This window comes from Microtus ochrogaster, unplaced genomic scaffold, assembly GCF_000317375.1.
Source record: "Microtus ochrogaster isolate Prairie Vole_2 unplaced genomic scaffold, MicOch1.0 UNK103, whole genome shotgun sequence".
Classification (NCBI taxonomy): domain Eukaryota; kingdom Metazoa; phylum Chordata; class Mammalia; order Rodentia; family Cricetidae; genus Microtus; species Microtus ochrogaster.
In genome coordinates, this window is record NW_004949201.1 from 990,635 (window position 1) to 999,493 (window position 8,859).

General features: G+C 52.3%; 1 protein-coding gene across 1 annotated transcript in view; it reads right to left on the bottom strand.

Moving 5' to 3' along the window:
- Nucleotides 1–8,859, bottom strand: part of Fcgbp (Fc fragment of IgG binding protein) — a 75,908-nt gene that overhangs the window by 526 nt on the left and 66,523 nt on the right. Inside the window, exons 32-37 of the mRNA XM_026778069.1 lie at nucleotides 8,590–8,857; nucleotides 7,713–8,250; nucleotides 6,530–7,098; nucleotides 5,420–5,993; nucleotides 4,077–4,276; nucleotides 1,102–1,476 (exon numbers count right to left, since the gene is read on the bottom strand). Coding sequence (XP_026633870.1) covers nucleotides 1,102–1,476; nucleotides 4,077–4,276; nucleotides 5,420–5,993; nucleotides 6,530–7,098; nucleotides 7,713–8,250; nucleotides 8,590–8,857 — 2,524 coding nt within the window. The remainder of the gene's footprint in view (nucleotides 1–1,101; nucleotides 1,477–4,076; nucleotides 4,277–5,419; nucleotides 5,994–6,529; nucleotides 7,099–7,712; nucleotides 8,251–8,589; nucleotides 8,858–8,859) is intronic.

The window sequence follows — 8,859 nt, forward strand, 5'->3', positions numbered from 1 at the left end:
AGCTCTTAGGGGGATCTTGGCTATCGGTACAACCATGTGCTGAGCTCCTAGAGGGATCTCGGTACAACCATGTGCTGAGCTCCTAGAGGGATCTCGGCTATCGGTACAACCATGTGCTGAGCTCTAAGAGGGGATCTCGGTACAACCATATACTGGGTTCCTAGAGGGGAGCACAGAACCTAGAAATTGACTTGGGGAATCCCAATACTTCCTGTGATGCCAGCTTGGCAAATCATAACATTCCACCCCCAATACGAGAAGTGGGCAGGCAGTCCAGGCTAGTTCAGTGAGATGCAGTCCTGGGCTTGTGCTGGGTCAGTTTCTGCTCAGTTTTGGTGAGACAGGTGGCACGTCCTTAATGAAACCAAAATTATCTAGGAATGAAGTTGTAAGCCAGGCGTTGGGACACTCTTCTTTAATCCCAGCACTAAGGAGGTAGACCTGGGTGGATCTCTGTGAGTTCAAGGCCAATCTGATCTACAGAGTGAGTTCCAGGACAGCCAAGACTACACAGATACATACATCTGGTCTCAAGAAATTAGAAAAATAGGGCTGGAGAGATGGCTCAGAGGTTAAGAGCATTGCCTGCTATTCCAAAGGTCCTGAGTTCAATTCCCAGAAAGCACATGGTGGCTCACAACCATCTGTAATGAGGTCGGGTGTTCTCTTCTGGCCTGAAGGCATATATTGTATACTAAATAAATAAATATTTAAAAAAAAGAAATTAAAAAAAATAGACATTGGCTTCAGGGACAAGTCTGAAACCTAGAGGTGTGAACTGACAGGGTAGCTGGGGTTTCCCAGATATGGACCCAGTCCATTCATTTCCCCCAGGGCAGTTTGTGTTTGTTTCCTGCCACTGGTAACCAGCAGAAGCTTGATTAAGACCAACAACAAAGCTATGCTGTTACTTAGTGTAAGAACTCAGGCCAAGGAGAGGGGCCCAGGCTGACCTCTGAGACAGGTACAAATCCAGAAAAAGTGCAGAGACCTAGATGAGGGAAACACCACAAAACCACTGGATAGCCAGGATGAAGGATACCGTGATAGGAAGAAGGAAAGCCCAGGGAAGACATCTGTGCCCTCTGTGCCCAGGCTTACCCACACGCCATTGCTTCGGGTCACAGTCACAAGTCCATCCTGGAAGAAGATGTGGACTTTGTTCACGATCTTGTCATTGCCATGGACATCAGCAACCACACGGTACCAGGGCACAGTTTTCTTGAGTCCGGGGCAGCGAGAAGAAAGCTCATAGACACCAGGGGAGCTGATGGCATTGTGAACCCCATCGAAGGTGATAAGGTTGCCTTTCACAGAGAGGGAGCAAAGACCTTTGGCTGGCCAGCAGTTCCGGACTCCCGCGCGTATCTCACAGACTTGGCCAGGTGAGCAGCCAGTTGGATAGCATGTCAGGCCGGTGCTTGGGGAGCAGAAGCAGCGTTCGCTGCAGTCTGAGGACATCAATGAAGAGTTCATCTGTGCACAAGAAAGGGGTGGGTGGTGTGCATTCACACAGGGAGCCTGTGGAAGCTCCCAGTGAGAGACGGTGTGTGTCCTCTCCCCAATGGTAGGCTCAGTGATTTGTCAATACAACCGCAGAGGCCAGCCTGTGACAAGCTCATGTGTTGACTCAAGAGCCTTGACAGTGTACCCCATCACTAGCCTGTCTCAGATTATGCCGTTACTATGAGAACAAGCCTGGGCTAGTCCATTGGAGGATGAACCACTGTATGGTACAGACAATGATTCCCTCCTAGGCCACTTGCCATGGTTTGAACATGGCTTGTTCCCCTGAACCATGCAGGACTTCAGTCCTCAAAGTTTTGTATTAGTGGTGTGAAGAGATTGGAGACTTCATCCAACTATGGAGTTAAAAGTCAGGACTCTAGGTAGGTTGGGAAAGCATGAGCAATCCTAGATGCTCTTGAAAAACTAGTATTAGCCTATGGCAGATGTCATTGTAACTGGAAGGGAATCTAGGGCAGAATGACTATTAGTGAGGCACGCAACCACCTGGAAAGAGAAGCCGGGGTGAAGTGTGTCACAAGCAGATCCAGTCACAAGGAAGCTGGGTAAGTTTGATTTATCCAATTAGCAGGAAATGTTCTTTTCAAATGAATACAAACAGTAATTATTTTAGGGGAAAAATGACTAGGGCTGAGCGTTGTGGAAAACACCTTTAATCCCAGCACTCGGGGCAGAGGCAGGCAGATGTCTGTGAGTTTGAGGCCAGCCTGGTCTGCAAAGTGAGTTCCAGGACAGTCAAAACTATGTAGTCAGACCATGTCTCAAAAACAAAAATTCTTTTTCTTTGTTTCTGGTTTGCCAGAAGTTTGGCTGTGCAGATTCAGGCTCAGACACCAGAGAGACAAGGCCATAAGGACGATATACATGGCTAAGTTTTGTAAAGAAAGAACCCATCCTCCTGGCGAGGCTGAATGAGAAGGGAAGGGCCAAAGTACTCAGGATGAAGTGATGAGTATCTCACTACAGTCCTTGCCTCTAAGTCAGAAATAGGAGATGTGTGGCCTTGGGAAGCTGGCCGCATTGGTAAAGTCTCTAGGATGGCATATCCAAGATACAGGTCTTATGACATGTTGACGGGGACATGCAGCTGCTTCCATGATGACAACATGCAGCCGGGGGGCCTCCCCAGAGCCTGCGCCATGCGCCTTGGTCTTCCAGTCTCCAAAGCTGCGAGTCACACAAACTTCCGTTATCCACGAAGCAGTCCTCCCTAGGCATTGGTTTACAGGGACAAAAGGCCAGTGGCCTACAGCAGCATCTTCTTCTGTCCTGTTAGCTGACAGATAACTCAGGACTGGAGGACTCCTACCTCAAACTGCAGTGACAGGACTAGACACACAAAAGAGGCCATTGTTTTTAATCTATTCATTTTGTAGTGATATAGTAACTAATTACATGAAGATATTTACCACTATAGAAAAAAACTAACCGGAGGAGAAAGGTAGGTGCTGGGGACATCTCCGAGTCTCCAGAGCCCACGGCAAGGCAGTGCCTCTCCCTGAACTGGGATCTCTTTTTTGATCATCTTATCCTGATTTTTTCCCCCAGACCCAAGACCCTTGACCCCCTTGCCCTGAGCTCCATCCTCAGGCCTCAGTCTTGCCATTCCCTCCCTGGAGAGCTCATCAGATGTTAGGGATGGACAACGGTGTCTGCTTCCTCAGCGGCCCTGGGTCAGAGAGGGTAATGGTTACAGATGGTGGGGATGAAGTAACCGGTGAAATCCGGACAGAGTCAACCGATAATGACATCGAATAACCGGGAATTTCCAGGATTTGATCTATTATCGGTCACATAATCAGTCGATTTCCTTCTTCTCACAGCACCCACGCTTAATGAGCCTGGGGTACAGGAGCCACTGTGTTTGCAACAGAGTGGTTAGCAGGAAGTAACAGGCACACACTCCCGAAGAGCAGGGAGCAGAGCAGGCGTGGCATCAGTGGGTGAGCCTCAGGAAAGGGCACCCACACACACGTTTACACTCCTTCTAAAGCTTAATTAATTAAAAGAACAAAAATTCCAGCCGGGCGATGGTGGCGCACGCCGTTAATCCCAGCACTCGGGAGGCAGAGGCAGGCGGATCTCTGTGAGTTTGAGACCAGCCTGGTCTGCAGAGCTAGATCCAGGACAGGCTCCAAAAGGCTCCAAAGCCACAGAGAAACCCTGTCTCGAAAAACCAAAAAAAAAAAAAAAAAAAAAGAACAAAAATTCGAGAAAAAAAATGTTGAAAATTTGGCAAGAAAAACCTCAGTGTAGTTATCACAGCAGAGGCATCCCCCTGGGGCCAGGTGCCCCTGAGGTACTGGATTGGAGGCTGCTGAATCCATTCTATACGGTGGTGTAGTTTTTGCATGTAACATACCATGTCCTACTATACACCTTAAACCATGCAATGCTACATAAACAGTGGGGTACTGACTAGGAGGGGACACTTGTCACACAGCTGGGGACAGGTGGTGGTCCCCCATGACCTCATCCTTGAGCAGAAACCCAGAGCACAGTAACTCTGATTGTCCCTCCAGCTTCTCCTGCTTGGAGTCCCTGCTCACCGGTATATAGTGGCCATTGAAGGTGCAGCCGCAGTGTTGGGCCGGAATGCACACACCCTGGGAGAGCAGAAAGTGATCGTCACACTCAAATCCTTCAAAGCACTGAGTGGTGCATTGGGTGAGGCCAGCGAGAGCAGCACAGGAATCCTGGCAGGAGCGTGTGCAGACAGAGTAGTGGCTGTGGGTAGGACACTGGAGAGCTGTAGGGAGAGGAGGCAAGGGGGGGGGTCACACCTGCTGCAGGACACTGACTAACCTGACGTACTGACCTCCCAGCCCTGGCCAGGGTGGTGCTGAAGTTGCAAATGCTGAAGGCAGTCCCCGGTGCTGTCTTACAAAGCTTACATCCAGGTTTGTAGACAGCAACAGCTGCCATGCTGCATTGTGGAAGATCAGGTAGGGGGGTTGTGAAAGTGAAAAATCTGGGACAGTCAGGCCTGAAAACTGAAATGGCTGGGGTAGGATGGGAAGGTATGAAGGAAGGTAGGGCATTGACTAGATGGCATCGGGAGGCTCGGGCTAGTCAGGGTGAAATGGGGAGGCTCTGACAGTGTGGAGTTGGTGTTGGGGGCAGGCAGAGTGTCGAGTTGAGATAGAAGGTGTAAGCAAAGGATCGGGATGGCACAAGGATGGGTTTGAGAATGGGGCAAGAGAAAGACACAGAGATATCAAAAATAAGGCACCAGGCTCCGACTAAGTGTGGCAGGTGGCCCCTGGGGCAGGAGAGAAGGATCGGGCTTGGGGTGAAGTCTGACTTCAGCTGGAAACGCAGCAGATGACCAGAGTACAGGGTGCACGGCCCTAGCCTCCTGTTTTAGCTACAGACGGTGCCCACAGCCAAAGGCCGACTGATTCAGTGCTGTTAGATGGCGCCCGGGCACTAGGTCCTGCCTAGGAAACAGAAAGAGAAACCGCTCTTTGCTGGAGCACCGGGGACCATTGCTTTGGCATGGGGCATCTGAGGGGACCTGCTCCTACCTTGTAATTTGGAAAGAAGTGTATTGTTTTGGATTGGGGATCCATTGCCTGTGGTCTTGCCCTGAACACATGAGAGGCAACTTGGTCTGAGGGAGGGAGGGGTCAGTGAGCCACAGCTCAGGACTCTTGTGGGCTCTCAATCCATCCAACTCCCTTCCAGGTTACTGCAGGAAGCTGAGAACGGCCCTGGGAAGAGGTGGGTGTGAGCTCTGGGGAGAGTGGACTCGACTAGAGTCTGAGACCCCGGGTCAGAAGTAAAGAGGAAAGCCACAGAGAATGCTGGGGCAGGGCTGGAGGAGGCCCTGTCACAGGCAGGGATTTCTCCATAGCCCAGAAGGTTCCAAGAGGGGTCCCCAGACACTCACGACAGAAGTCTTCTGTCCTCCAGGGCTGCACGGTTGCACCAGCTGCCTGACAGGCTGCGGTATAGGCTGCCAGGCTTTGACAGAGGTATGTTTTGCTGCCCTTATGGGCACACAGGTCAAATACACATTGGCGGAAGTATTCCAAGGGACTCAGAACCTGGTGGCAGGCTGCGAAGGGGCCTTTGGCGTCCTGTATCTTCCCACAGGCTTCGTTTTTCTCATGCGCCTCTCTCTCCTTGGCTGAGCACACAGGACAGCCTTGGGCCCCACAGCCCTCACCACAGCCCAGGGGGGAGCCTGGAGCTCGCCAGGCGGCTCCAAAGGCCTCAGCACTGGAGGCTAAGGCTCCACTGGGCAATGCAAAGTCGTCACTCCTGTTCCCATTGAAGTTCCCAGAGAGCCCACAGATACGTCCACGGAAGGGACTAGGGATGGACAGAAGGATATGGCTATCACCATCGAAGAGAACCTTCAGCCCTCTCTTTGTCTGGAAGAACATGTTTCGGCTTTCAACAGTTATAAACATGGAGCCTACAACCACAGGCAGGTTCACAGCTTCACCGTCCACAGTCACCTGAGTGGAAAGGTCAGTCAGGTTAGAGGTCAGAGCATGCCGCTTTAAGGGAGGCCCTTATTATTCTGCCATAGAACTTCGTCTCTCTCAGACCCTCATGGCAGAGCTAGGGTCTTTTTAGAGTGGAGTGAGATCAATTCAGGCTCCCACGGTAGGGATGTCTCCAGTAGGTTACAGGTTGGGACCTTCAATTCCTAAAACACCTGGTTCTGTGGTGATCTCGGGACTCTTTTTTTGGGATTTTTTTCTTTGTTTGTTTGTTTGTTTTTTTTGAGACCAGGTTTCTCTGTAGCTTTGGAGCTTGTCCTGGAACTAGCTCTGTAGACCAGGCTGGCCTCAAACTCACAGAGATCCACCTGCCTCTGCCTCCGAGTGCTGGGATTAAAGGTGTGCGCCACCACTGCCCAGCCTGCTCTCAGGACTCTTTAAGTTGTCAGTGTCCCCTAAGACCTTCCAACGTAGGCGCCTGACTCCAGATGACTCTATAAGGGCCTGTGTCCCTCTATCAGAACATGAACAGGTTTGTGTCTACTCACCTGTGGCCCTTGAGCCAGGACCACAACATGGCCTGCCACGATAACCACCACTCGCTGGGTTTCACCTGCCAAGTTCTTCTCAAGCACAATGGAGAACTCCTCATCTCCAGGTTTCGGGTGGCAGACTTGTGCCAAGATGTAGGAGCAGGAGCCATAAAGGTCATACACCAGTCCGTCGGGCGTGGCATAATGAATGCCATTAAGGACCACCATTAGCTTAGAGTTTCTGGGATGGCAGGCACGGACGCCATCCACTAACCGGCACTCCTCATGAATACCACAGGACTCTATCTGGCAGATGACCTGCCCGTCTGACTTACACACACAGAGCCACTCGCACTCAGGGCCTGGGTAGAATGTGGCACCCAGCTGGTAGTAGCGTCCATTGTAGAGGCAGCCACACTGGCCCACGGGCACGCAGGTGTCACCACTGAGCACAAAGCCAGAATCACAGGCACAGCCTTCCCGGCAGGTGGTTTCACAGCCCTCTGGGGCCAAGAGGCTTGGGCAGCTCACAGGGCAGGAGTCACCACAGAGCTGGTAATGACTGTTGTCAGGACACTGGAGGGCTGTGGGGACAGAGCAAGGGAGAGTCAGGCAGAGGCAGTGGTGGCAGCAGTGCGACCCTGCCAGTGAGTATGTGATTGGGTGCCATAGACAGGGTGCCCCTGACTCAGCAGATCTGTCTGAATGTGCTGCCCCCACCTCCTGACTCAGTCTGCTTGGATCTGCCCAGGACAGGTCCTGATTCCAGCTGAGGGGTCTGACGTCTGACCAGTGTGTGGCAGGCAGTGTAGGGTCTCACTGGGCTCTCTGACTACTCTTGTGTGTGTGGCAGTGGTCCACTGTGGGAGATGGTCCAGGAGCTTCCGACTGGGCATAGCTCCTTTGGCCTCTGACGCGCACTCCTTGCTAAGTAACTGTCAATGGTCATATCCAAGTCCACTAGCAAAATGTCCCTTCCAGAGTGGTCTGCACCCAGGCTGTGTGACTTTGAGTGTGTAGCTGGGTCCTTCCCCACCCCACTGGTGGTTTTCAGTATCAGTGCCAGGATGTATCTCTGACAGGAGGTGGAGGAGCTGGGCCTTGAGCTTCACTGGAGCAACAGGGCTCTTGTCTTAGAGCCCCTGGAAAGAGTTGGGGGAGACCCTGTCTGTGTGGAGCTGCATGGGTCTGTACTCACGACAGAAGTCTGGCTTTCTCCACTCTCCAAGGTGGGCCCCAGCATCTTGACAAGCTGCCACATAGGTGGCCAAGGCAGGACAGAGACCTCCTGGATGGCCCTGAACTTGACAGGCATCCAGCAAGCAAGCCTCGAAGTACTGCGTGGGTGGCAGGAGGCTGTGGCAGGGTGCTAGTGGACCTGCAGGGTCTGAGATGATGCCGCAGGCGTTGGGGCCACGGAAGGGTTTCCGTTGCTCAGGTGTGCAGGGTTTGGGGCACTGCTCCTTCATGCATTGGTCGCAGCCTGGGGCTCCGCCCACCTTCCAGCTCTCAGGTTTCCCCACTGCTGTCTCATCATCATTGGGATTTTTGTTGTAGTTCCCGCATAGGCCACAGAGGGCGCCTGCATAGACTGCAGGCACACGCAGGCGCAGGAAATTGTCTTTGAAAGCCAGGGAGAGCCCCCAGTTGGTGTTTACCACCAAGCCTGTGCCACTCAAGTGAACAAGCAGTCTTGAGTCCAGCTGGAAAGGCAGCATTATCAGCTCTCCATCCACCTGCGGATGTGGGAGGGCGACGTGAATTGAGTCCTGTCTATACAGGCTCTGATCCAGTCTACACCAATCAGTATTAGTGATCTTAAACATATGATTGCTGGTTATCAACAGTAAAGACACAAGTAACGTTTGTTCTCTGTGCTACCACGAAGCAGGTACTTTCAACACTCCTCCCTACAGAAGAATAACGGAAGGCTGAGTCTGGGGAAGCCTTTACTTCCAGCCTTCCTGGTCTCACAGTGTAGGCTGAACCCAGCATCATGGTCCTGCCAAGCTGGGAATGGTCTATCCCTCATCTCTCCTGTCCAGCAGAGGCTTCGTGTCCCACAGCCCACTCACCTGTAGCTGCCTTGGCCAGCTGGCACTAAGGGTCAGGCTGAGGCCGTAGATATTCAGAGTGACACTGCGGGTGTAGCTGACTGCCTGGCTGCCCCTGTGCTCATTGACCACAGTGACATTGAAGTATTCAGTCCCTGCGGGTGGCATTTGGCAGGGTGCGCTCAGCAGGTACTCGCAGGTGCCTTGGAAGTCAAACCGGTGCCCATCGAGGGTGATGTAATGGGGATCGCCCCAGGCTTGGCACTCAGCTATGCTTGTGGGTTGGCAGCT